This window comes from Equus asinus, chromosome 29 (genome assembly GCF_041296235.1).
Source record: "Equus asinus isolate D_3611 breed Donkey chromosome 29, EquAss-T2T_v2, whole genome shotgun sequence".
Taxonomy (NCBI): domain Eukaryota; kingdom Metazoa; phylum Chordata; class Mammalia; order Perissodactyla; family Equidae; genus Equus; species Equus asinus.
The window spans coordinates 33,977,554-34,004,791 of NC_091818.1; the positions used below are offsets into that span (position 1 = coordinate 33,977,554).

Consider the following 27,238-nt stretch of genomic DNA (forward strand, 5'->3'; position numbering starts at 1 on the left):
CTGGACTCCCATTAAACTAAACGCCTCTTTTGGACAGCACACGTTACTTCTGGTGGTGAACATTAGAAGTTTTATTCCTCCAGCATCTCAGCGGAACAAACAGTCATGTGAAATAAAATAGGTTGAAACTATGCAGTTCAGAGTGTGGGTCACGTTTTGGTTCCAACTTACCCAGGTCCACAAGCAGGTTTCTGCACTTTGCGGCAGGGACACGTCTGTGCTGGTTTGTAAGCGGAGCGCGACGGAAGTAATCCACTGCTGGGAAGGGATGGGCCCAGGGCCCTGCGCATGCGCACTCCGGGCTGAGGGGGCGCGTCCGTGCGCCCGCGAGAGGGCGCGGGAGCTGGTGGCTCCTCCCCTCACCTGGAGGCAGGGCGGTCGGCGGATTTAACCGAGGTGGGGCTAAAGCACTGTCCGCTCCGCTCCTCGCCGCGGTCATGGACCAGCCCCGCGCTGCCGCCCGCCTGCGCGTCCTGCTGGGCCAGCTCGGCCGCTGCTCGGCCGGGGCCGTCGTATCCTTTGGGCTGCGCGGGGCTCGGGCTGGAAGGCTCCCCGTCTCGGTGTCCGCGCCTGGCAGGCTTTTTGGTGACCCGGCCGGGGAGGTGGCCCCAGGGCGCATCGCGCAGCCGCCACGCCAGTTCGTGGTCCCGAAGGCCCCAGGGGGACCTGGCGGCGGTGGCTGAAGCGGCGTCCATCCAGCGTCCGTCCCTCTCTGGCCTTTGTCCCCTGCTTTATGAGAGGAGGGTGGGCAGTCCTTCCCAGGGGCGTCCGTCCTCAGCTGCTTGTCATTTTCTGCGTTTGTCGGCGCGTGACCTCTGCAGCAGCCAGCAGACCTAGATACGTGTAGAAATGTGGAAGCCCAGCGCAGGCACGCCGCAGCGCAGAGCGGGCCCCGGGAGCCTAGGCTGCCGGGCGGGCGGCCACAGGGCCCTCTCGGGGGACACCCGGGCCGGCTGTGCAGGGGGAGCCGCTCTCCGCCCGCCCTCCAGTCTTCCTCCTCCAGGGAGCTCCGGGTGCGGCGCTCCTGGGCGCCTGCGGACCACAGGCGCGTTCCAGCGTGTCCTGCAGACGGACTTGGAGCCCTGTGTCCGCCTGCGGAGTTGCCCTGCAGAAGTGAATCCCGGGGGGATGCGTGTGCTGCCCGGGACGCATCCGGGAAGGTGTCACTGAATGGCACGGAAACCAAATTGCCTTGTAGAACTGTTTTTGCCTGCTCAGAAGAAGTGTCTTCTTCGGGACAGACTTGGGAAGCTCCGTAGGAAACTTTGGCTGAGATTTTTCCATAAGCGACTTCTGTTCTGCTGTTTTTAGGATCCTGAAATGTCTCCTAAAATGATGATACAGCTGTTCGTTTTACTGTCACCAGTGCTCTCCTGGCTGATTCCAAGCAGCGATGTATCAGAACCCTTGTAAATTTAAATCCGTCCGGAGACCGTTAAAGGGAACCCAGGTGATCATGAAACCTCATTTCCAGGTGAGGACTCAGAAGCTGAGGCTAGGGGAGTTCACAACTCTGGGCCAAGTTCATTTAACGAAATCGGTGGTTGTCAGACTGTGGTCCCCTGACCAGCACCATGAAGATCACCTGGGAACTTGTTAGAAATGCAGATTTTCAGGCTCATCTCAGACCTGTGGAATCAACTTACCTGGGGGAGAGGCCAGCAATCTGTTTTCACTTTTGGTTTCTGATACCTGCTCAGTTGTGGAACCAGCAGTATACTGGAATGAGATATAACTGGAACTAGAAATTAAGGTTTCCCGGTCTAGGCTGTTAGCACTTTTAAATTTGATATCTGATCCTGCTGGTTCTTATTATAATATTTGTGAGGTCAGAGCTTAGTTCTTTTTACATGTGTGTTTCCTAGAACAGCACTATCCAGTACAACGTTCAGCGATGGTGGAAATCTGTCCCAGCACTGTCCCATACCGTAGCTACTAGCCACACGTGCCTATGGAGCCCCTGAAATGTGAGGAGTGCCGCTGAGGGACTGAAGCTTTCATTAACTTCATTTCAATCTAAATACACGTGGCTAGTGGCTCTGGTATTGGACAGCTCTGCCTAGATTTTCAGTGAATGTATATGCTCTTCAGGCTTAAATAGAGTACTGGAAAATTTGTGACAGTTTCTTTGCAGCCCTAACTGGTTTTGAGGAAACATGGATTCCAGAATAAGGAATATTATTTGAACTACAAAACATAATGCAGTTTTTTTTGCTTTTAAAGATTGGCACCTGAGCTAACAACTGTTGCCAGTCTCCTTTTTTTTCTATTTTTTTTTGCCCCAATTCCCCCTCTACATAGTTGTATATTTTAGTTGTAAGTCCTTCAAATTGTGGCATGTGGGACACCGCCTCAGCGTGGCCTGATGATCGGTGTCATGTTCACGCCCAGGATCCGAACTGGCAAAACCCTGGACCGCCGAAGCAGAGCGTGCAAACTTAACCACTTTGCCATGGGGCCGGCCCCCATAATGCAGTTTTTAAATACAGATAAGCATAAAGTTAAAAAATCTGACCCATATTCCACCACTCAGATCATCATTTGTAAACTTTTTGGTGTGTTTCTTTTCTGTGCATTTACATAATTAGGTAATTTGGAGAATACTGTATGTACAACTTTTTGCATCCATTTTTTCATGTTTACTAGCATTATATAGTAAACATTTACTACTTTATATAGTAAACACAGTAAACATTTATTAACTTTATATGGTGAACATTTCCACAGCATTAAAAAAATTCCGCAAGAACAACAATGTCAACAATGAAAAACGTCATGCTAGAGTAGTAGAGAGGGAAAAACGAACTTTGGACTAAAAGGACAACATCCAGAATGTCCTGTTGACGACGTTGTGCTCCAGTAAATTGAAAAAGGTCGTTAACCTCTCTGCCTTGGGGAAAACAGACAGTAGCTAGTAATTCTGCCTCCTGGCCTGCCTCTCTCCTTGACTATTATGTTGTCCCCGTTATATAAAGATGTTATTTAAAAAATAACACGTTAATGAGAAGTGGCATTCTGAAAGTAGCTCTTTAAGCTAAAGAAACAATGAAAAAAATGAGAGGAAAAAAAGAATCAATGAGATGCTAAATCAATAATCTGCGATTACTGGATAGAGAAGAAAATTAGAGTTTCTAGTTCTGTAAGATACTCAACTGTGTGGATCATACTTTTCTTGGAGTCACTGTTTATTTTATAGACTTTTTTTTCTTGACCGGCCAAACTGTTTCCAATATGTTGACTGGACTCCCACTAAATTAAGTATTTCTTGTGAACAGCACATGTATCTTCTTACTCCTAGAAAGGACCTTCCAATTATTTGTTCAGCAGGTTAGTGGAAGGAGTAGTCATGTGGAAGAGAATAGACGGAAGCTACGAAGAAAAGAGTGTGGGAAAAGTCATGGCTCAGCTGTTTTTTGCTGGGTGACCTTGGACCAATTCCTGAGCCTCCATGCCTAGGCTTCGTGCTCTGTGCAGCAGGAACAATAATAAAGCTCTTGGCTCCCAGCCACCTCCTCAGGCTACTGTGAGAATGCAATGGAGTGCTGTCAGCAGCAGTGCATCAGTGTCAGAGGTTATGTGTGTCAGCAGTTTGCCTGATGTCCATTTAGGACCAGCCTTCCCTTGTGAGAGCCAATCCGGGGCAGACTGTGCTTCTAGAAAAGATTGACTCCTCAATTTTACTTTATCTGCCTTAATTCACCTCCTAGATAGCTCACCCCATTTCAGAGTCTGTTTCTCCTGCCGGTTTCCATCCTCAACAATTCCAGTAAGTAGATCGAATTTTAATTTTGAACCATACAAAGTATCTAAAGATTTCTCTAGTGGTAACTAGGATATAAAATACAACGTACCATGTTGCCTGATGAGAATTCATTATACATTCCTCCATTTCCAAGACTTGTTCTAATTAGAACAATCGTGGAAAATTTTGAAGTCCCTGACTTTAATTTCCTATATGTATTTTAAAATTCAGAAAGGAGGAAAAGTGTCAAAAAGTGTATAATGTGATTATTTAAAATTCGTATGTGATATATCTCATTAAAATCAGCGTGCACTTTGGTCATGTTGATAAATTAGGTAGTATCTTGGTTTATCTCAAATTTCCTTTAAAGGACAGAACTTGATCTCCATGGAATGTTCTCATGAGTCACAATTCCAGTCCAGAAGAGTGGAGTGAGTGATGTGAGTTTGTGCATGTGCTGTACACTTTGGATTTTGTTACTTTGATTTTTTTTCTGAGAATGCCTGAACTAGACAAGTAAGAATATTGAATATCTTTCCCCTCTGAAAAGCATACATGTTCATTGCAGAAAAAATTTTAAAATCAGAGAAATGGAAGGAATTTTTAAGAATCATCTATAATTTCATTACATTAGGGCAAACACTGTTAAAAAATATTTTTTGTTGTATTTCTTTGCAGTCTTTTTTTTCACAAATAATGCCTCGATTTCCCATAAGTGTAATCATGTTTTACTGTAATATACATTCTTCATGCTGTTATATGATCTTCATTTTTAAGTCCTGAGTCATATCCTATTGAGTGGATATAATATAGTTAATTATTCTTCCATTAATGCACTTTTTTGGTGACAGTAATTAATGCTTTGGACTTAAAGCTTTGAAATCTTCTTCAGCATATGTCCTGAGAGTAAAGTCTTAGAAAGAGAAATGCTGGATGGCGGAGTATGAACATTTCTCAGGTTTTTGATTCATATTGTTAGGTTGTGATTTTTCACTTGGACTTATTTGAGATTTTCTTTCTTCTCTAGGTATACGCAAGATAATAGTGTTCTAACCCTACAACAGAGAAAATTTTATGAAGAAAATGGGTTTCTTGTAATCAAAAAGCTGGTATCTGATGGTGATATTGAACGCTTTAGGTACAGTAATGGTATTCGTTATTTTATAGAAATATGTGCTTTACGTATGTAATGGGATCACGAATAAGATTAGCCTGTGCAAGTTCAGATATTTTCCAGTGATTTGGGTCATTAGGAAGTGGTTAGGAACATGGGCTCTGGAGCCAGACTGAGTGGCTTTAATCTGAGCCCCACCACTGAACGTTGTGTGTCCTGGGCAATTTCCTGAGCCTGTGCCTGCCTCTGTTTGCCCATCTGTAAAATGGGATAATGTAGCACTTCTGTCCTAGAGTTGTCATGAGGACTAAGTAAGGTAAAATAGAGAGAGAATGCTTGAACAGGGCCTGGCACGTGGAAGTGCTGTGGAAGTGTTGCCTATGATTTTCAGATGTAACCAAATCAAGACTATTCCCCACCGGTCTGCTAAGCTAAGGAATATCTGAATTCTGGTGGGGGACTGCAGCCTCACAGTTGGGACACCGGGACTTCTGAATTGGCCATTTTCTCCTCCTCATCACAGCTCTTCTGCCTGGGGCTGGAGGCCAACTGGGGGCAGAGAAACCACCCGCAAATCTTCCCGTCTTTCCACAGAACAAGGCCAGGCAGGTGCTTGGAGCCAGCGGTACTGACATCATTGCCCATTTAATTTTCCAGGAATGAGTTTGAAAGAATCTGCAGAAAGGAGGTGAAACCAATGGGATTAATGGTAATGAGAGATGTGACCATTGCAAAATCAGAGTATGTTCCAAGTGAAAAGATGATTACAAAGGTCCAAGATTTCCAAGAAGATGAGGAGCTCTTCAGATACTGCACTCTCCCTGAGGTTCAAGACTTTCCTGCATTTTTCTTTCTGAGTCTATAGCCCATCTACGTGCCTGACTCTGAAACTGGCTGTTTTTACTTTCTCTCTCTCCTTTCCACCGTGGCCCTGGAGCTGTGGTTCTCAGTCGGAGGTGGACATTTGGTGATGCCTGAGGACATGTTTGGTTGTCACACAGGAGGTGTGATATGCTAGAAGAAGCTACCAGCTTCTAATGCTAGAGGCCAGGGGTGCTTCTATTAGGGCTCAGGGGTCCTGTAATGCATAGAACAGCCGCTTGCCTGAATAATGACTTATCCAGCCCCAAATGCCAGTAGTGCCCCGATTGAGAAACCCTGCTGCAGAGTGTGCGAATTCTCTTTGGTTAAGAAGGGCAGGAATTCTGTGTTAATGAGACAACCTTTCTTACACTCCATACAGTGTATCAACAGTGGTGAAACTGTTCATTGTAAATTCATTCAGTTTTTCTGTTTGTTTAATGACTCTGATCAGCTAAGGGGAAAGTTTGTTTTTAAAGTTAGTTTTTTAAAGAAATTATTAGTCTTTAATAGTAACTCATATTTATGAAAATAGGCCAGTAGTACAGAAGGGCATAAAATGAAAAGTAAAGTCCGACACCGCCAGTCCCACTCACTGTTCAGCTTTTTTTGTGTCTTCTGCTAGAATTATTTCATGTATATCCAAGCCTATTTGTGTATCCCCTTTTTCTGTAATATGGGGACGTCCTGGTTTTTACCTTGTTTTATCCACTTATAGTAAATCCACTTATAGTAAATCATAGACATCTTTCCACATCAGTATCTGTGAACGTACTTCATACTTTTAAACTACTGCATAGTATTCCATTGCATAAATGTACTACTGTTATGAACCATTTATTTAGAATAGTTTTTATTTTCTTGAGGAAGATTAGCTCTGAGCTAACATCAGCTGCCAATCCTCCTCTTTTTGCTGAGGAAGACTGGCCCTGAGCTAACATCCGTGCCCATCTTCCTCTACTTTATACGTGGGACACCTACCACAGCATGGCTTGCCAAGTGGTGCCATGTCCGCACCCGGGATCCAAACCGGCGAACCCCGGGCCACCAAAGTGGAACGTGGGAACTTAACTGCTGCGCCACCGGGCCGGCCCCTAAAATGGTTTTTAAAGGACACTTTGCATATAGTACTTCTTAGAAATTGTAACGCTAAGTGGTGTTAGAAACTCATATCTTCCTTGTAGAAAAAGTGACTAGGTTTCTGACTGGCTCCAAAAAGTCTGTTGAATTCAGAGTGTTGTATATCCCCAATTGCTGACTTTTTCAGGCTTTATTGCAATGTTGTGAAATTCCAGTTGGTTTTTTAAACTACTGCATCTTGGTTTCTGTGGAGGTAGCTGGACTTTGTGTGACTTGCTTGTGCATCTGATTTCCCATGAACTTTTTTTTCCCCTTAGATTCTGAAATACGTGGAGTGCTTCACTGGACCCAATATTATGGCCATGCATACCATGCTGATAAACAAACCTCCAGATTCAGGTAAAGGGCTCTTATTTGTTACGTAGAAGTGAAAAAAATTGTTTACTTACTGTACATAAGTTTGCTGTTGTAACCATAGCCGTTGTCTAACTGCTAAGCTTTGCCTAAGTGAATATGTGTGCTTTTATTTTAGTCTTAAAATAGCTTACCTGCTAACAACATCGAAGTGTAATAGTGATTTGATGTTCACTGTAGGGTTATTGCTGGATTTTCAGACAACTGGCTTCTCAAAAGTGCAGTTTAATAAACATGTCTGTTAGCGTACCAGACGCTCCCATTATTCAACCTCTCTGAGCTATGTTAACGATTAACACCCATGATAGTGTGGATTCTGCCTTCCTGCTCAGAAGATGTTATTAGTACTAACAAAATTAAAACTATTCTTATGAGTAACATACTACAGTTCTTAAAATTTCTCATACTACTAAAATGGAGCTTCTTTTTTTAAAGTTTATTGAGGTCACATGGGTTTGTAACATTATATAAATTTCAGGTGTACCTCATTATATTTTGGCTTCTTTATACACTATATCGTGTTCACCACCAAAAGTCAGTCTAGTTTCCATACACCACCACACATGTGTGTCCCTTTACCCCTTTTGCCCTCCCCCCACCCCCTTCCCCTCTGGTAACCACCAATCTGCTTCCTGTGTTTATCTGTTTGTTTGTTTATCTTCCACATATGAATGAAACCATATGGTAGTTGTCCTTTTCCCTCTGACTTATTTCACTTGGCATAATACCATCTAGTTCCATCCCTGTTGTCACCAGTGGCATGATTCCATTCTTTTAATGGCTGAGGAGTATTCCATTGTATATATATATACCGCATCTTTAACCATTTTCCAGTGGTGGCCACTTAGGTTGTTTCCAATTCTTGGCTCTTGTAAATAATGCTGTGATGAGCGTACTTTGATTTTGTTTTGCTTACTATAGCTTTGTAGTGTATTTTGAAATCAAGGAGTGTGAACCTCCAGCTTTGTTCTTTTTTCTCAGGATTGCTTTGGCTATTCAGGGTCTTTTATTGTTCCATATAAATTTTAGTGTTCTTTGTTCTATTTCCATGAAAAATATCATTGGGGTTCTGATTGGGATTGCATTGAATCTGTAGATTGCTATAAGTAATATGGACATTTTAAGTATGTTTATTCTTCCAATCCATGAGCATGGAACATCTTTCCATTCTTTATGTCTTCTTCAATTTCTTCAATAATGTCTTATGGTTTTGGTGTGTAGGTATTTCATCTCCTTGGTTAAATTCATTCCTAGGTGTTTTGTTCTTTTTGTTGTGATTCAGAATGGGATTGTATTCTTGAGTTCTCTTTCTGCTAGTTTGTTGTTAGTTGTTAGTGTTTAGAAATATGACTGATTTTTGTATATTGATTTTGTGCCCTGCCACTTTACTGTATTCCTTAATTATTTCCAGTCATTTTCTGATGGATTCGTTAGGATTTTCTATTCATTTACTTGCCTAATTGCTCTGGCTAGAACTTCCAACACTACGTTGACTAAGAGTGGTGAAAGTAGGCATCCTTTTCTTGTTCCTTTTCTTAGAGGAATACCTTTCAGTTTTTCACTGTTGAGTAATGTTGACTGATAGTTTTTGTCTTTCCATATTTTGAATACATCATTCCACTCTCTCCTAGGCTATAGAGTTTCTGCTGGGAAATCCACTGATAGCCTGTTTAAGTTATTTTCTTCTCTCTGGCCGCCCATAATATTCTTTCTTTGTCATTGGCTTTTGACGGTTTTACTGTAACATCCCTTGGGGGTCTTTCTGCGTTGAGATAATTAGCAGTCTATTAGCTTCATGTGCTTGTATATCCAGTTCCTTCCTCAGGATTGGGAAGTTCTCAGCTATTATTTCTTTGAAAAAGCTCTCTGTTCCTTTCTCCTTCTCTTCTCCTTCTGAATGCCCATTTTCCTTGTGTTGTTTTTGTTAATTGAGTCAGATATTTCTCCTAGAATTCCTTCATTTTTGAAAAAATCTTGGTTCTCTCTCCTCTTCCACCAGAATCATTTCTAGATTTCTGTCTTCAAGCTCACTAATTCTCTCTTCCGTATGATCTGCTCTGTTTCCAGTGCTTTCAACTTTATTGTTCATTGTATTGATTGTGTTCATCTCTAGAGTTTGTTTTTTTTTTTTTTTTAGAATTTTAATCTCTTTGGTGAAGTCCTCCTTCTGTTCGTTAATTTTCTTCCTGAGCTCACTGAACTATCTTTCTAAGTTTTCTTATAGCTCATTGAGTTTCTTCATGATGGCTGTTTTGAATTCTCAGATTGCAGTCGTCTGTGACTTGAGGTTTGGTTTCTGTAGAGTTGTTGTTCTCTCTCTGTTCTGCCGTATTACTGGAGTTCTTCATGGTGTTTGTTGGGTTGATCCCTGCTGGCACATTTGTGGTAGTAACCACCTTTCTTGTTTGGGTATGGCTCTGGCTCCTTTGACTCTGAGCTGCTTCTGGTTGTATTTGAGAGCCTGCACTTTTCACCCTCCCTGCCTCTGGTAGACGAGTTGTGAGTGCCCTCATTGTGCTGCTTGTGCCTCCGAGGTTCCTGGTGCCTTGCTGCTTAGGTGTCACTGCAGGTTCAGGTGTTGCCAGCATGGTCACCATGTTGCAAGCACCTCTGCTTCTTCTTCATCACATGTTCCCCCACTGGCTCTCTGGGGGCTCTCCTCTGGTTCGGGTGCTGCTGCCCAGTGCCCTCCCCGCACTGCTGTTCCCAGATTATCTGGGTGTGCTGGCAGTACTGCTGCCACAGACACTGGGTTCATGGGTGTCTCTGCGACTGCAAAAGGCCCAGTGTCCTGTATGCAACCCCCACTGCTAGTAGAGCCAGTTTTGACCTGATGCCACTGGGGGCTGTCATGGGTTCTGCTGTGGCTCCTGAAGCCTCAGGTCACAGGTGCCACTGTCCACTGTTGGTGGAGGGATAAGGACTGAGCCTTGAGTATCGCCGCTGCTCCTGCAACCTCTGTTCTCCAGCTCCAGTGCGCTTTTTGAAACCCCAGGTTAGGGCATCACTGCCCTTGCTGGAGGTATCTGCAGTTTGGATATAGCCCTTGCTGTTGTAAAAACCAAGGTTGAAGTCTCCACTGCCTGGGCAGTGGGGAGCGGGCTGGGTCGCTGGCACCACTGTGTTTCCTAAAGCTGCAGCTCACGGGCGCCATCTGCCACTGCTGGAGGCGGGCAGGGGCTAAGCCACAAGTGTCGTGTCTACTCCTGCAGCCTCTAGTTGCTGATGCATGCATGCCAGTGCAGTTTTTAAAACCTCAAGTCAGGGCACCACTGACACTGGGGGTTTGGCGGGGGTGGGAGTGGGGGACATATCTGCATTTTGGATCCCCACCACGAGGTGGTGAGGGTGGCTCTTCTAGTTCTGCTGCCTCCTAGAGGCAGTCCACCCACCTTCGGGTGTACAAGTGTATGGATCTCTCAGGCATTCTGGTGTGCTGTGCAGGGAGTCCTTTGTTGGTCAATGGGAGTCCTACTGGTTGTAACTTAGAGAGGAGAGGCAAAAGGAACAGGTCACATTGCCATGAATCTGACATCACACGAAAATGGAGCTTCTAAGACCTCACTCCCGGAGAGACTGATTCGGAAAGTAGAACTCAGGAATCTGCATTTAATGAACCATGCTTGGAGAGTCTAATGCAGGTGGCTCTCGGGCCATGCTGAGAAATTCTGCTTTATCCGCAGTAGTAGCTTGGCCATTAGAGACCCTTCCTCCTTTTCTACCCTTTTCCTCTGGATTCCAGGAGAGGTTGATGTGATGGACCTATAGCTTAACATCCTCAAGTCCCTCCCTGCCTGGATGTCTTGTTTGGAGAGATCAGGTGGCCGGGAACCAAGTTCAGAGAGCAAAACCAGACAAAATGTGAATGTGGTCAAGGTTCTGACTGTACACAGTGATTGTACACCAAATGCCTCTGGTTCGGTGGGAAAACCTCTGAGAGGACTTTTATTTATTTAGTTAGTTAATTCATTAATATTTTTTGCATCAGCCACTTAGAAGGCTGTCAGGGGATCTCCAATTTCACCACATTCTTCAATATAATTAATCAAACCTTTTTTTTGAAAATTAGGCTCTGTGCCCAAACCAGAGTTACAAAGGAATATATAACAATAGAGCTGATGACGTATGTACGACTTGCTAGAAAATAGTGTGTGTAAGTACTCGGCTACTAGGAACCCAGAAGAAAGTATGGGATCAGGAGTTGCCACGTTGATTTGATGTTCCAATTTGGTGCTTATCTCTCAAGGCTGATTTTCTAAGTGTTGGTTCATTTGTTTTGCTTTGGCTGGGATAGGTCATTGTTCTGGTTTTTCATGCAGAGAGGAAGAATTCTGAGACTTGGGCATCTTTTAACAGTGGGTTCTATTTCAGGCAAGAAGACATCCCGTCATCCCTTGCACCAGGATCTGCACTATTTCCCCTTCAGGCCCAGCAATAACATTGTTTGTGCTTGGACAGCCATGGAGCACATCGACCGGAACAATGGCTGTCTGGTTGTACTTCCAGGCACACACAAAGGATCCCTGAAGCCGCACGATTATCCCCAGTGGCAGGTAAGTGGGCCCAGCACTGGGTCTTGATCAGAATCTCCTGTAATGTTTTGACTTCACATCAGTTTACATAAAGATCTTTACCAATGAGATGGCATTTCCTTCTTTAGCAAAACATTGTTCTAGGATTTCCACTTAGGATCAGGGAAAATTCAAGGATGTCAGAAAAAATTCATCATCTTTGTTCATTCAACAAGTGTTTGAAAGCCAATCAATGTGGGGAGATTCAGTAGGTGCTGTGTAGGATCCCAGATTATAAAGCCTAGTTGCAGAGATAACACATAAACACTGCCACACCAGATGCATGTGCCAAGTACCAAGTAAGTCTTACATCTGACTGATGGCCCTCAGAGTAAGGAAGAGTGAGGGTTCATCTCCTCCAGCTGGATAGACCACAGGAGGCTATGAGGAGGGCTAGTGTTTGTTTATGCCATGTCTTGAAGGACAGAGTAGAATGTTCTATAGCAAAGAGGCTATGGGGAGCATTGGGGTCAAGCGTAAGCATGAACCTGGCTAAGAGTAGAAAGGACCCACAGAGCTCACAGACTAGATGGGCTGGGCGTGTGTTTGGGGAGCAGCCATAGAGATGAGCCTGATAAGGTGCATCAGAATCAGATCAGAAGAACCTTGTTTGTTTTGTTAATGAGTCTTCACTCCATTTGGGAGGACTGGAAAACTTCTTTTTTTCAGGAAGCTGGAAGAGCTTTTATTTATTTTTTAAACATTTTGATTGAGATATAATTGATAAATAATAAAGAGTACATATTTTGAGTGTACAATTTGGTAATTTTTCACACACACACACACACACACATATATATATATACACCTGTGAAACCATACCACAATCAAGATTATCCCTTCCTCCTCTCCGTCCCTTCTACCAAGCACCCACTGAGCTGCTTTTTGTTCCTATGGCTTTGTTTGCATTTCTAAAATGTTATATAAATGTAGTCATATAGTATATATTCTTTTTTCTCAAATATGGCTTCTTTCACTCAGCATATGTATTTTGAGATTCACCAGTGCTGTTCCATGTATCAGAAATCACTCATTCCTTTCAATTGCTGAGTAGTCCATTGCATGGCTGTTCCATGGTTTATCAGTTTAGCTATTGATGCTGGAGGACTAGTAAATGTTTTTGAGCCCATGAGTGATGAGATCAAATCAGTTCTTCAGGAACAATCATCTTGGGGTCTGGGGCAGGATGTATTGGAGTTGTAGGAGTTCAGAAGCAGAGAAACCAGAGAGGAGACTATTAACATTTAAGGTGTAAGAAAATAAGGTCCTGAAACCCCCGTAATGCTGGTCGCAATGGGAAGAGCACCTCTTGTTAGTCAGGAAGATGGAGTTGCTGTTCTATAGGAAGAAAAGGCTGTGGCTTTAAGGGGTTTCTGTGTCGGTCAGAATTCTGGCACAGATGATTAGTGTTAAGTGACAACATTGAGTCTGAATTTCGATATGAAATCTGAAATTGTGAGAGTCATCAATTAAATTGAGGTTGGGGAAGGTGTGGTGAAAGCAGCAGAAGTGAGCTTCAGCTGACGGAAGCCAAAGGCAGTGTTTTGGGGGTGGCAGGCACATGCTGAATCCGTGAAAAGGCTGGCTAGCTCTAGGGGGCAGGAAAGTGGGAGTCGTCACTTGGCAGGAATAGTCGGGTTGGGGCACATGGCCTGGGCAGTTGAGCCTTGCTTATGTCCCATCTCTTTGATCCTCTGCTCAGATTCTGAGTGGCTGCGGTGGGAGGTCAGATTGGCTTAGATGGGGTCCCCTATCCACACTGGCCAGGAGAGACGTGCACTGGATCAAAGTGCCAACACAGTCCAGTAGGGAACAGGTCTCTCCCCAGAGGAAATTGAGAGAGTCTCAGGAGGGGGAATGGGGTGCTGCCCCCCTGAGACAGTGGCAGCCCCCCCATAAATAAAGGCTTGTAAATTTTAAATCACTTCTCGATTTCATGCACTTCACTCTTGTGCTGTTCTCAGGGAGCGATACCCAGTTTTTGCAGATATCCTGGAATATTATTTATAATCAGTACTGTTTTCATTTTATGATCTGTATTAGACCCACAACCAGGTCATATTATTTAATTTGTTAATAAACAAGCATATACATTGCTGTATCAACGATTCAATAACAGTATTTATAATTCATTATAATTGTTTTCTTTGGAAACAATTCTAGGATTGTTTTACTTACTGTATGCTTTACTTTCTGCATTTAAAAGCATTCTGCAAACAGGTTCATCGGCTTCAACTATGGCACAAAAAACTATCAAGAACCTCTGTTCTAGTTTATTTTTAAAAATTTCTATGAATGTATCATAAGCAATATAGTATTATCTTGGGTGTTTAAAAAGGTTACATAAATGATATTATGCTACTAGGCTATGAATTGAAGTCTTTCCATATTGATGTGTAAAGATTGAATGTATTTATGTAGAGTATCTCATAATATTGATTTATTCATTCTTGGAATAATGGACATTTAAGTTGGTCTCAGCCTTTTTTATTCCAAACATGTGCAATGAATACCCTGAAGCTCTCTTTTTATCTAATTACCCAAGAATCTTATACCACTATCTTTTTTCGTTTTGTTTTTTTTTTGCTGAGGAATATTTGCCCTGAGCTAACATCTATTGCCAATCTTCCCCACCCCCTGCCCTTTTTTTATGTTGGCCGCCACCACAGTATGGCCACTGACAGAGGAGTGCTTTGGGTGTGCGCCCAGGAGCTGAACCCAGGGCATTGAAGTGGAGCACTCCGAACTTAACCACTAGGCCACTGGGGCTGGCCTCTTTAACTTTTTAAAAAAGAGACATAACCCAAATAAAGACATAAACCATTACCTAAAGCAATAACTAACTCTGGAAATAGTTATAAAGAAACACACTATTTTAATTTACTACTCTTATTTACTCTAGACATGACATGAGTGGTTTTTGAGCTCAGAAAAATTGAGCATTATGTCTCCCCTAGTTTGGGAAGATAGTTAACTTCTCAGAGATACTCCTGAATAATAGAAGAATAATTTATGCAAAGTTCCAGGTGGGAAGAATATCGTGTTGGGAAAGAATGATTACAGATTCAGGCTGGGAGGGTGGTCTCCTGCGTTGACTGCAAAATGCAAAACTGCTCTGGATCTTCATTTATAATTCAGTAATGAAGGGTAGGTAGAAATTCCAAATTTTTCGTTTGGTCCAAGAAATCCATGATTTTAATATCAACGTTTGACTTTCTAGAAACAGACATCTGAGAAGCTTCTGTATCCAGGCATACCTCAGAGATATTGTGGATTCAGTTCCAGACCACCTCAATACAGCGAATATTGCAATAAAGCGAGTCATGTGAATTTTTTGGCTTCCCAGTGCATATAAAAGTTATGTTTACACTATCCTGTAGTCTGTTAAGTATGCATTAGCATTATGTCTAAAAAACAATGTACATACCTTAATTAAAAATACTTTATCGCTAAAAAATCTGAGCCTTCAGTGAATTGTAGTCTTGCTGCTGATGGAGAGACTTGTAAAATACTCAATACCTGCAAAGTGCAATAAAATGAAGCACAGTACAAGGTATGCCTGTATTTGAATTTTTTTTTTTAAGGATCTAGTTTGTCTCTTTGTCTTGGAACATCTTAGAGAAACTTTGCTTTTCCTGATGAGTCATTGATAAAGTTTTTAATTATTGTCTTCCTCAAATACAGACTTGGTTTCTCTTATGTGTTCCAGGGGGGCATTAACATAATGTTTCATGGAATCCAGGACTATGATGAAAACAACACCCGAGTGCACCTTGTGATGGAGAAGGGAGATACCGTGTTCTTTCATCCTTTGCTCATCCATGGATCTGGTCGGAACAAAACTCAAGGATTCCGGAAGGTATGCATTAACATTGTTACCAAGCAAGGGCCCACTGCTCAAAAGCGTAGAAGCCAATAGTATGGCACTGGCTTTGGAGAAAAGAAAAGGCTTTATTGTGAGGTGGACTGGAAAGGAGGCAAGGCTCTCAATTCTGTCTCTCCAATTCAAGGTTTGGGGTGAAATTTAAGGAGTTAGGGGCTACTAAGCTGATTGACTTGTCTCAAATCAGCCCATATATGGTAATCAAGCTACTTGGACTTCTGGAAGCCAGATTTCCTTGTTGAAGGAAGATTCTTGGTTCTTGGTTGGGTTGTGGGTTCCCATCTGGTATATGCCCATTGTTGTCTCTGGTGTTGAGCAAAGTTTAATGAATCAACAACCTATTTTTTTTGTGTGCGTGTTTTTTCTCTCTAAATCCCCCCAGTACATAGTTGTATATTCTAGTTGTGGGTCCTAGTTGTGGCATGTGGGACGCCACCTCAATGTGGCCTGACGAGTGGTGCCATGTCTGCACCCAGGATCTGAACCGGCAAAACCCTGGGCTGCTGAAGCAGAGTATGTGAACTTAACCTCTTGGCCATGGGGCTGGCCCCCTCAACAACCTATTTTAAGGAGGCAAAACTTGTTTAAGCTGGTCATGGTTTTATGTTCTGTTTCAGTTCCCCCCTTTTCTTTGTACATTCCTTAATCTGAGGGAAATGGGGTGACAGCTGCTCTAGCTACTTCCTGCTGATTCGAGGGAAGGTCAAAGTTTCTTTTGAGTCTGTTTTGCCTGTATTGTGTAAGCAAGAAATCAGGTATTTAATAAGAAGAATTTCTGTGGAAATGAAAAGAAAAACAAAGTTAATTGTTGGAGCAAATTATAAACCAGTTTCTGAGCCCAGGGGACAGCCAGTGAAGAGGATTTCTAGATGTCAGTGTGGAAGCATCTTTCACAGCTTCAAAGTTTGCTGTTTGCAGTCTGTACTTTGCAGTCTCTGATGCTGTGATTGGGTGTTCAGGTATCTTTTGAGTGGTTTATGCAGCAACAGGCATGAATATTGTCTCAACATGGGCTGTTGTGGTGATCTCTCTTAAGTTTATATGCAGTTGTCCAGCTTCAATTTGTAGGACTTCAGAAAAAAGGGTGGTTTCAGTTCTCAGTGATTCCAAATGGAAGGGATGGAAAAGAATGAAAATGTTAGTTTGGAAACTTGTCAGGATTTCAGGAAACTAGAAGAATCCAGGATCTGGTCCAGTTTACAGGTAGAAAACAAAACCTCAAAGACAATCAACAGACCTAGAATGCGTGTTTCAGTTTCTACCGAAAAATAATTTGAAGGTAAAATCACCTTCATTTTTACCAAGGATAGCCAAATTAAGACTGATTTGTTTGCAACAATAAACTTGGCCCAATTATTTGCATAAGTACGCTGAGAATAGCAATTGATCATGTAGGTTCTTTTAAATCTGCCTTACTGTAACTTTTCATAAGGAAACTCATATTGAACTTTAAAGGCCCCTCAAGGCCAGGAAAGCCAAGCCAAGGACTTTTTATCAGACTCTGCCTGTGATACCTAAAGATTTGGGTGCATTCCACTCTTCTTCAGGTTCCCAAAAATATCTTGAGGTTCCTGCACTGACAGGAAGTGTCCTTCTTTATTCACTGGGTAAGGTTTCTGGGAACCCTATATGGAAGGTATCAGGCCCATTTCCAAGAGGCTTTATATATTCCATAAAGTCAACATTTTCTCCTTAAAGCTGTCTGGTTAGATCTGAGTCTACGTAGGTCTGTCTCGAAGATGACCAGCCCCGATGCTCTAGTGGTTAATGTTTGGCCCTCTCACCACTTCAGCAGCCCAAGTTCGTTTCCCAGTCACGGAACCACACCACGCGTCTGTCAGTTGCCATGCTGTGGTAGTGGCTCACATAGAAGAACTAGGATTTAAAACTAAGATATCCAACCATACAGTGGGGGTTTGGGGAGGAAAAAATTAAAAAAGGAAGATTGGCAACAGATGTCAGCTCATGGTGAATCTTTTCATGCAAAAAAAAAAATGCCAATCAAAGCCTTGGTAATATAACCAACGTTTCCAATCGTGTCCTGTTATAAGCAGAACAGATTCTTATTGAAGTTATGCAAATACCTATATTGCCATGAAAATAATATTCACTAATTCTAAATTCTGGAGGGATCAGGTAGGGAGAAAAAGATAAATGTTTCAGTTTTGCTTATAAAGGTGTAGTTTATACAATAAGTCATAAAAATTATACTCATCCTCATCAGTTCATTCAGTTGCATGTAATCAACTCTTGATCTTGATCTTTTGTTAGCTGTGTTATGAAGCCATCAGTTTCCCTGTTGGAGTTCTGTATTTCTTACGTAGTTTAGCTGTATGATCTGAAAGTTTATCTGAAACCTGTCTTCTAGAGTGAGTGTCAGAATTCTTTCCATGAATCTCTCTGAAGATGAAAAATATTTGTAAAAGCCTCAGAGTAATCGGTCTGTAAGTGACAAAAGACTTAAAAATGGCAATTGACAAAAAAAGTGTTTATTTCTGTGACATATAACATTTTAAGATAGTAGCTGTTATTATAACTGATAACCAGGACAGATCAGAATTTTAGGAATGTTATATAATTTTTAAAATACTTCTATTCATAACATTCACCCATGTAATATAACTCAAGAAGTTTTATCATCATTTGCCAATGCTTCCCATGTAATTTAATATACCAAATAAGCCTAGTTAGTTGAATATCAACCGTTTTATAGAAAGAGAGAACAAATTCTTTGAGAAGTCTCAGAGACCTGCTTGAAATTCTCAAGGTTACTTTCAGGATTGTATTTAGAATTTGAATTTTGAGGAAGTTTTTCAAAACTATCAAAAGCTTTTAAAACACTAGTTAAACAGTTAAAAAAAAAACCCTTAGTTCTCTTAATAGAAGAATCTCCACTTTTTGAACAAAGAAAATTATTTTGACAAAACAGAATATGTGTTTTAGGTAGACTTACACAAAAATAAAGAAAAACCTTTTATAATCTCTTTATGAAGAACAGACTAAAAGTTCAAGGAAATTATCCTTTTAAGAGAGAAAAAAACCAAATTCTAATTTTCTGCCAGCTTAGTTGATATTGAAACTTATTTACTTAATTAAATTAATTTTAATCCACCCCACAGAGGGCTGCAGAGCCTCAGGCAGGTGGTGTTAGGACCATGGTCATCAGAAATTGTTCCTGGGAAAACACCCATTGCCCAACACACATGGGAGCCCATACTGTGGCTCTGGCTTTTGAGAAAAGAAAAGGCTTTATTGTGATGTTGACTGGAGGCAGGAGGCAAGGCTCTGAAATCTGTCTCCCTGATCCAAGGTTTGGGGTGAAATTTAAGGAGTTAGGGGCTACTAAGCTACAGCTGGGTATTTATTCAAAGGAAACAAAATCACTATGTGGAAGATACCTGTACCCTCGTGTTCATGGAAGCATTATTCATGATAGCCAAGACATGGAGACAACGTAAATGTCCATCGATGGATGAATAGATACAGAAAATGTGGGGTGTGTGTGTATATATGTGTACATACACAATGGAATAACATTCAGCTGTAAAAAGAAAGAAATTCTGCCATTTGAGATACTTGGATAGATCTTGAGAGCTTTATGCTAAGTGAAATAAGTCAGACAGAAAAAGACAAACACTCTATGATCTCAGTTATATGTAGAGTCTAAAAGAACCAAATGCATAGAAAGAGAGAACAGATTGGTGGTTGCCTGAGGCAGGGGGTCGGGGAAATGGGTGAAGGTGGTCAAAGAGTACAAACTTCCAGTTGTAAGATAAATAAGTGTTGGGGTGGAATGTACCATATGGGTACTATACTTCATACGGTATTGTATATTTGAAAGTTGCTAAGAGAATAGATCTTAAAAGTTCTCATCACAGGGAAAACAATTGTGACTGTGTATGGTGATGGGTTTAAACTAAACTTATTGTGGTAATCATTTTGCAATATATACATAGATCTAATCACTGTGTTTTATACCTTAAACTAATACAATGTTACTTGTGAATTATATCTCAGTAAATCTGAAAAAAATATACAAAAATATGCAAATAGAAGTGCTCACTTTCCCTTTTGCCTCAGGCTCCAATATGGCTTGGCATGGCGCTGGGTCTTAACGTGGGAAATGGAGTTTGTGACTCCAGTGACTAAAAAGTTGATGTTTTGGGCAAAGTAAGAAGTCCTTAAGGTCGCCTTAAGATAACTAACTTGTGAGGAGGAAGGTGAGATTTAACTACTGCCTTGCAGCTTAGATCTGTTTCTAACTTTTTTAAGAATGGGAGAACCAAGTAACTACCGTTTTACCCTTGAGGAAAAAAGATGAGTATTATATATGAATGGCATGGGAATTTAAGTGACCTTTTGATTCAAGAAGCTATGTCTGTGTGTATTATTTGACTTCGCAAGGTATTTTCAGATTTTTGATTTTTTACGTAACCTGTGGCCATTGAAATAACAACCTGTTAGAGATTCAATTGGGTATCTATCTTCTGTGACTAAGAAGAAGATGAAAAACCCAAGAATACATTCCTTTTTAGGACTGGGGAGTAGCCACTCATTAAAAAAATCAAATGCTAAAAGTTAAAGACCTCTCACTTAAATAATTATGTTCCCTGCCCCATGTATACTTTTTGGAAATAAATATCACAGCTAGTTGAAAACCTCTTGTAATTTCTCAGTTAATGTTTAGCTGGAAAAAGAAGGATACTTAGCCACAAAGAGACTGATTTAGGACACAATGGAACAGCTTTCAATTTAGAAATCAAATGTGAGTGAAATAACTGATTCTCTAAAAGAAGACTCCTTGCTTGGTTGATGATGTTAATGGGAAGTTTTTCCCTCATATTAATTGGTTCACTTTGCACAGGCAATTTCCTGTCATTTCGCCAGTGCCAATTGCCACTACATTGATGTGAAGGGCACCAGTCAAGAAAACATTGAGAAGGAAGTTGTCCGGTTTGCAAATGAATTGTTTAAAGTTAAACAAGACATCAACCTGAAGGTATGTTTGTATGAAATGACAAGGGAAAAGTCTTGCTTTTTCTTTCTATTCAGATGTTTAAAAATTCTCATACCTGACTCAATCTGAAAGTATAAAATATGTGGGTTTAGAGTCATTGCAAAAATGTTACTGAGACCCACTAAGAATGACAATGGAAAATCAGATTCTTGCTTCCATGGTGTGAGGACCTAAGAACTGTGTGCTTCATTTTATGTCTTTGTGTTGTCCTGTGGTATGCAGGCTGTCCTGTTTCAGGACAGACAGGTAGGAAAAGGAAAGGCCATAGAAAACAGATTTAGAGAAGAGGAAATGAAGGACACCAGGCTACCTTCTGAATACGCACAGGAAAGTTAAAGGTTTGGGCTATCAATCATAGGCCTCCTTTATGTATATGGAGGAGAGTATTCACGCATTTGGAAATCCAATAACACTTCCAGAAAGCACATGTGAAGCAAGTTTTCTTTGGAGTCATATTGCATCTGGCGTTTAATGGGAGGCATCACCTGCAAGTAGCAGAGACTAAACATCACTGCTGCTTATCACTAGGGGGTGTGAGACAACATGCCATATGCTTTCCTAATAAACACGCATCACTTGTAAATTAATTTTTTGTAACTAGTGGACATTTGCTGCTGATGCTGATCAATAGACAAATATCAGTGAAGGCAAATAAGTAAATATAGTCACTTTGTAGCCTCTGAACCAAGAAGCTGATCCTATTTTTTAAATTTGCATTAGATAACCATCAATGCATGCATGTCCCATGGGGGTGACATGACCCCCATATCGACTGAGTGGAATGATGACTCAGCCTTTCAGTACTTTGAAGAGCACTGCACACCAGTGGCAGCTCCCATGCTGGTGGGAGTCATGTTCTGAAACACCTTCCCAGCTCAAGAAGCTTACTTCGCCCTTTACCCCTGCTCCACTTAGGATCTATAAATATAGCCCATACATGAAAATGCTCTCGTTTCACACTTGCAGATCCTAGAAAGCCTTGTCCTTCTCCTTTTGTCTAGTCCTTAAAAATGCCTTACATAGGGAACATATTTGACCAACTAGGCTTCTGAACAACACCCTGAGATTTCAGGCAGAAAAAAATATATACATTCTGTTTGAGGTTTGTCAAGGTTGTGCTCAATGAATTAGCTCTTGTATTTATTTGAGTTACTCTCTAAGTTCTAGTTTATCACCTTCAGTTGGAATAACACTAACTTCTGCTGTATAGCTCTTTGTAAGATACTAAAGCACTTTCACATCTCTTTTCATATTTTCTTCACCAAAACCCAGTGGAGCAGCCCTTATAGTTCCATGTTCTTAATGAGAACATAAAGAATCCAAGAGTTTGGCTTAAGCTACGTGAGTGACAGAGCTGGATTTCAGCATCAGATCAAATTCTAAAATCGTTCTTCCCACCATGCCTTGCTGTTTGCTCAAAAATAAACAAGAAACGAGAAGTAAATAAGATAGTCTCAATTGTTTTATTAAGAACAAAGAAAAGAAACAAACCAGTCACCCAGGACATCATTTTCCTGATGGGATCTAGTCAGGAATGGACCAGCAAATAATAAAAGGAAAGCAGAAAACTGGGGAGTAAACTATGTGTGTTTTGACCAAATATCACATCATCCAGTCGAATACCTGTGATGAACAGAACATGAAACAGGCCTGACAGATTGGGGACTCACTGTCTTAGTTTCTTTAACACTGTTTTGGATGTTGGCAAATAAATTAATTGGAGTCTTTCTCTTTAACCATTTGTAGATAGTGGAAATCTATTTTGTTGTATGGTGAATAGACAAATTGAAGTGACCCATAAACTCTTTCTGTTTGGCATTATTTCCAGGATGTTTGGAGATTTCGAGCTCGACTTGTGAAAGGAGAAAGAATCAACCTTTGAAAGAGCCCTTTGCTATAATTCCTTTAAAGAAAATCAAAATGAAACCAGCTATCTAAGGAAAATGCTTTCTTAATGCAATGATGCAGTCTTTTCTATCATTGTTCATAAAATCAGAATGTGTATGTCATGTGCTCAGCTGCACGTGTGTGATTCTGCCGGGCAGTGGTGTTGCTTTATGGATGTCAAAACAGTGAAAGTGAAACATTGCCGTGTTAAGGAAAAGTAACTTAGACTTACATCTAATAAAGGTGATTGATGCATAATTTAAGTGTGTTAAACCAGTTTCTTTCATACAATTAGCTCTTTACCCAAGCAGAAATGAAAGCTTTGAAACTTGGCATGTGTTGAGTTTTTCATCAACAAAATATGGTAGCTTCCCAAAAGCCAATTCTTGTAATTCAGGTCTTGGGTCTTTACCAGGGAAGCCTTCCTACTGTCTAATTGAAATGGCCTAAGAAGAGCTTGGCATGACCTCAGAGAAAAAAATCATGCTCTTAAGATGTCAAAATCATGCTCTTAAGATTGGCAGAGTAGCTGATCTACCTGGCTGAGAAACTTCTGAACAGCTGAAGGCTAACACCCAAAGCTTTAGCCTGGGCCTGACTGTCTCACCTCCAGGCTGTCCTTTGGGTACCAAGTCCCCATGGGGATTTTCAGCACCACGGGCAGCGACTGCTCCAAGCTCCCAGAGGAAGGAAATATTCCCAGCAGCCATGTTTCCTAAACACCCAGTGGTAACAAGGGGCCCTTGCTGTTGTGGGCATCTGACTCTCACAGATGCTAAGGTGTCATAGGGACACTCATTTTCTCCACACCCTGAAGCCACTAGGCTTTCCTGTTAAGCCCAGTGCCACGGAGGATGTTTCACTAGCACCAAAGTCAGATTCAGAGGCTTTCTGGGGGAAGCCCACATTTGAAAAGAGAGAGCCCAGGAGTATATTTTTGGTTTGAATCCTTGGTATTATTTTCATCTGTTAGGACTTCCCATCTTCCCAACATTTTTCACGAATACTTTTAAAAAAACATTTGTGCTGAAACATGTATAACATAAAATTTTCCATCTGAACCATTTTTTTTTTTTAAGTGAAAATAGTTTTAATTTATTTATTCACTTTATTTTATGGGATCATATAACCTTACATATGGATAGAAACTTTGAGTCTCTTTTTCTACTTAAATGCAGGAATCTTCCTTTGACAGAGGGCTCTAGCCTCCATTTAACACTTCATTAATGAGGACTTCATCATGCATAAAAGCAGTCGTTTCATTTACGGGCTGTTGAAGGTGTTAGAAAGTGATTTTTTTTTTTTTTTTGGTCGAGCTATGTTCTATTTCCTTGTCAGTTTTTCCTGTCCCTCTTGGTTTTGCCTGTTGTGGTGGGAGAAAGTGAGTCCATTTCTGCTTATACAGGTTTTTCCTTCAAATATTTTTTTTTTTTTAATTAATGTTATGATGGATTACAAGCTTGTGAAATTTCAGTTGTACATTTTTGTTAGTCATGTTGTGGGTACACCACTTCCCCCTCCGTACCCTCCCCCCACCCCCCCTTTTCCCTGGTAACCACCGATCAGATCTCCTTCTCAATATACTAATTTCCACCTATGAGTGGAGTCATATAGAGTTCGTCTTTCTCTGACTGACTTATTTCGCTTAACATAATGCCCTCGAGGTCCATCCACATTGTTGTGAATGGGCCAATTTCGTCTTTTTTTATGGCTGAGTAGTATTCCATTGTGTATATATACCACATCTTCTTTATCCAATCATCAGTTTCTGGGCATGTAGGCTGGTTCCACGTCTTGGCTATTGTAAATAATGCTGCGATGAACATAGGGGTGCAACGGACTCTTGAGATATCTGATATCAGGTTCTTAGGATAGATACCCAGTAATGGGATGGCCGGGTCATAGGGTATTTCTATTTTTAACTTTTTGAGAAATCTCCATACTGTTTTCCATAGTGGCTGTACCAGTTTGCATTCCCACCAACAGTGTATGAGGGTTCCTCTTTCTCCACAACCTCTCCAACATTTGTCGTTCTTGGTTTTGGATGTTTTTGCCAATCTAACGGGGGTAAGGTGATATCTTAGTGTAGTTTTGATTTGCATTTCCCTGATGATTAGCGATGATGAACATCTTTTCATGTGTCTATTGGCCATATTCATATCTTCTTTTGAGAAATGTCTGTTCATGTCCTCTGCCCATTTTTTGATCGGGTTGTTTGTTTTTTTGTTGTTAAGCAGTGTGAGTTCTTTGTATATTATGGAGATTAACCCTTTGTCGGATAAGTGGCTTGTAAATATTTTTTCCCAATTAGTGAGCTGTTTTTTTGTTTCAATTCTGTTTTCCCTTGCCTTGAAGAAGCTCTTTAGTCTGATGAAGTCCCATTTGTTTATTCTTTCTATTGTTTCCCTCAACTGAGGAGTTACAGTGTCCGAAAAGATTCTTTTGAAACTGATGTCAAAGAGTGTACTGCCTATATTCTCTTCCAAAAGACTTATTGTCTCAGGCCTAATCTTTAGGTCTTTGATCCATTTTGAGTTTATTTTGGTGTGTGGTGAAAAAGAATGGTCGATTTTCAATCTTTTGCATGTGGCTGTCCAGTTTTCCCAGCACCATTTGTTGAAGAGACTTTCTTTTCTCCATTGTAGGCCCTCTGCTCCTTTGTCGAAGATTAGCTGTCCATAGATGTGTGGTTTTATCTCTGGGCTTTCAATTCTGTTCCATTGATCTGTGGACCTGTTTTTGTACCAGTACCATGCTGTTTTGATCACTGTAGCTTTGTAGTATGTTTTGAAATCGGGGATTGTGATTCCGCCGGCTTTGTTTTTCTTGCTCAGGATTGCTTTAGCAATTCGTGGTCTTTTGTTTCCCCATATGAATTTTAGGATTGTTTGTTCAATTTCTGTGAAGAATGTTCTTGGGATTCTGATTGGGATAGCATTGAATCTGTATATTGCTTTAGGTAGTATGGACATTTTAACTATGTTTATTCTTCCAATCCATGTGCAAGGAATGTTTTTCCATCTCTTTATGTCATCGCCTATTTCTTACAAGAAAGTCTTGTAGTTTTCATTGTATAGATCCTTCACTTCCTTGGTTAAGTTTATCCCAAGGTATTTTATTCTTTTCGTTGCGATTGTGAATGGGATAGAGTTCTTGAGTTCTTTTTCTGTTAGTTTATTGTTAGTGTATAGAAATGCTACTGATTTATGCACGTTAATTTTATACCCTGCTACTTTGCTGTAGTTGTTGATTATTTCTAATAGTTTTTCTGTGGATTCTTTGGGGTTTTCTATGTATAAGATCATGTCGTCTGCAAACAACGCGAGTTTTACTTCTTCGTTACCTATTTGGATTCCTTTTATTTTTTTTTCCTGCCGAATTGCTCTGGCCAGCACCTCCAGTACTATGTTGAATAGGAGTGGTGAAAGTGGGCACCCTTGTCTTGTTCCTGTCCTCAGAGGGATGGCTTTCAACTTTTGTCCATTGAGTATGATGTTGGCTGTGGGTCTATCATATATGGCCTTTATTATGTTGAGGTACTTTCCTTCTATACCCATTTTACTGAGGGTTTTTATCATAAATGGGTGTTGGATCTTGTCGAATGCTTTCTCTGCGTCTATTGAGATGATCATGTGGTTTTTGTTTTTCATTTTGTTGAACCATCTGAACCATTTTTAAGTGTACAATCCAGTGGAGTTTTAGTATATTCACAATGTTGTGCAACCATCACCACAATCTATTTCCAAAACCCTTTCACTACCTCAAATAGAAAGTGTATGCGTCGTGTAGTAACTCCACATTCCCTCAGCCCTGGTCACCTCTAGTACATCTGTCTCTCTAGGTGTGCCTATTCTAGATAGTTTATACAAGTGGAGTCATGCTGTATTTGTCTTTTTGTGTCTCACGTATTTCACTTAGCATGTTTAAAGGTTCATTCATGTATCATGAACCAGAACTTCTTTCCTTTTCATGGCTGAATAATACATACATACATATATATACATTCAACTATTTAACTCTCTTTTTGTGTATCCATTCATTAGTTCCTGTTCCAGTTCTCTTAGGCGTCTACCTACGAGTGGAATTGTTGGATTATATGGTGATTCTGTTTCTCTTTTGGGGGAGCCTTACAGATGCTTTTTAAACACGGAAGGCCTTGTGATATCTCCTAGAGCTTTAATGGCACCTAACAATAACAGGCAGTCTTGAATTCGCATCAGCAGACTAATTCTATAATTGCACAAAGGCATTACTCAGAAAATGTCTTATCAATGATAGTAAAATCGGGACTTTCTTAGTCATTAAAAAGTCTCTTTTGTTCTTTCTAGCCTTTTACTATGAAAAATTTCAAACAAATGGAAAGGTACATAGTATAAGGAATGCCCGTGTAACCATCACCCAGAATCAATGATTATCACATGTCCCTACACTTTGCTTCATCCATCTGTTTTTCCAGTTAGTTTTAAAAACATAACTTTATTTTTAAAGTTTAGAAAGCAGGGAATAATATAGAGTAAAAAGTTACTCTTACTCTCATCACTGGAGGTAGACAATTATTTCCATCCGTGATTTTTCAACAGTATGGCCTGTAGTCCAGCTTTGTCACATTTCTATTTTTGGTCTTAGTTGTAATATCTTTGAGCCAGTTTCTGCGTAAGGCTCTGGCATA

At 40.9% G+C, this 27,238-nt stretch overlaps 1 protein-coding gene across 5 annotated transcripts; it reads left to right on the top strand.

Moving 5' to 3' along the window:
* The first annotated feature begins 303 nt into the window (after window positions 1-303).
* PHYH (phytanoyl-CoA 2-hydroxylase) lies at window positions 304-22,827 on the top strand. 5 transcript variants are annotated; one of them, XM_070501014.1, is made up of 10 exons: window positions 371-512; window positions 3,708-3,766; window positions 4,113-4,182; window positions 4,770-4,880; window positions 5,514-5,682; window positions 7,115-7,196; window positions 11,583-11,764; window positions 15,525-15,641; window positions 20,530-20,664; window positions 22,511-22,827. In XM_070501014.1, coding segments are annotated over exons 3-10 (852 nt in total). In that variant the 5' UTR covers window positions 371-512; window positions 3,708-3,766; window positions 4,113-4,180; the 3' UTR covers window positions 22,565-22,827. The 5 variants fall into 5 exon arrangements, with proteins under 5 accessions (XP_070357116.1, XP_070357115.1, XP_070357114.1 ...); XM_070501013.1 differs by having other exon boundaries at window positions 372-512; window positions 15,492-15,641; XM_070501015.1 differs by lacking the exons at window positions 3,708-3,766; window positions 4,113-4,182 and adding an exon at window positions 1,312-1,474 and having other exon boundaries at window positions 304-396; window positions 15,492-15,641.
* Window positions 22,828-27,238: the final 4,411 nt, after the last annotated feature.

What these genes read in the sequence shown, in the direction of transcription:
- PHYH (XM_014855940.3), top strand. Translation starts at nt 438, where the DNA reads ATGGACCAGCCCCGCGCTGCCGCCCGCCTGCGCGTCCTGCTGGGCCAG. An exon ending in TTCCATCCTCAACAATTCCA is followed by an intron (nt 3,767 to 4,769) that starts GTAAGTAGATCG and finishes TTTCTTCTCTAG; the next exon opens with GTATACGCAAGATAATAGTG. An exon ending in AAACTCAAGGATTCCGGAAG is followed by an intron (nt 15,642 to 20,529) that starts GTATGCATTAAC and finishes CACTTTGCACAG; the next exon opens with GCAATTTCCTGTCATTTCGC.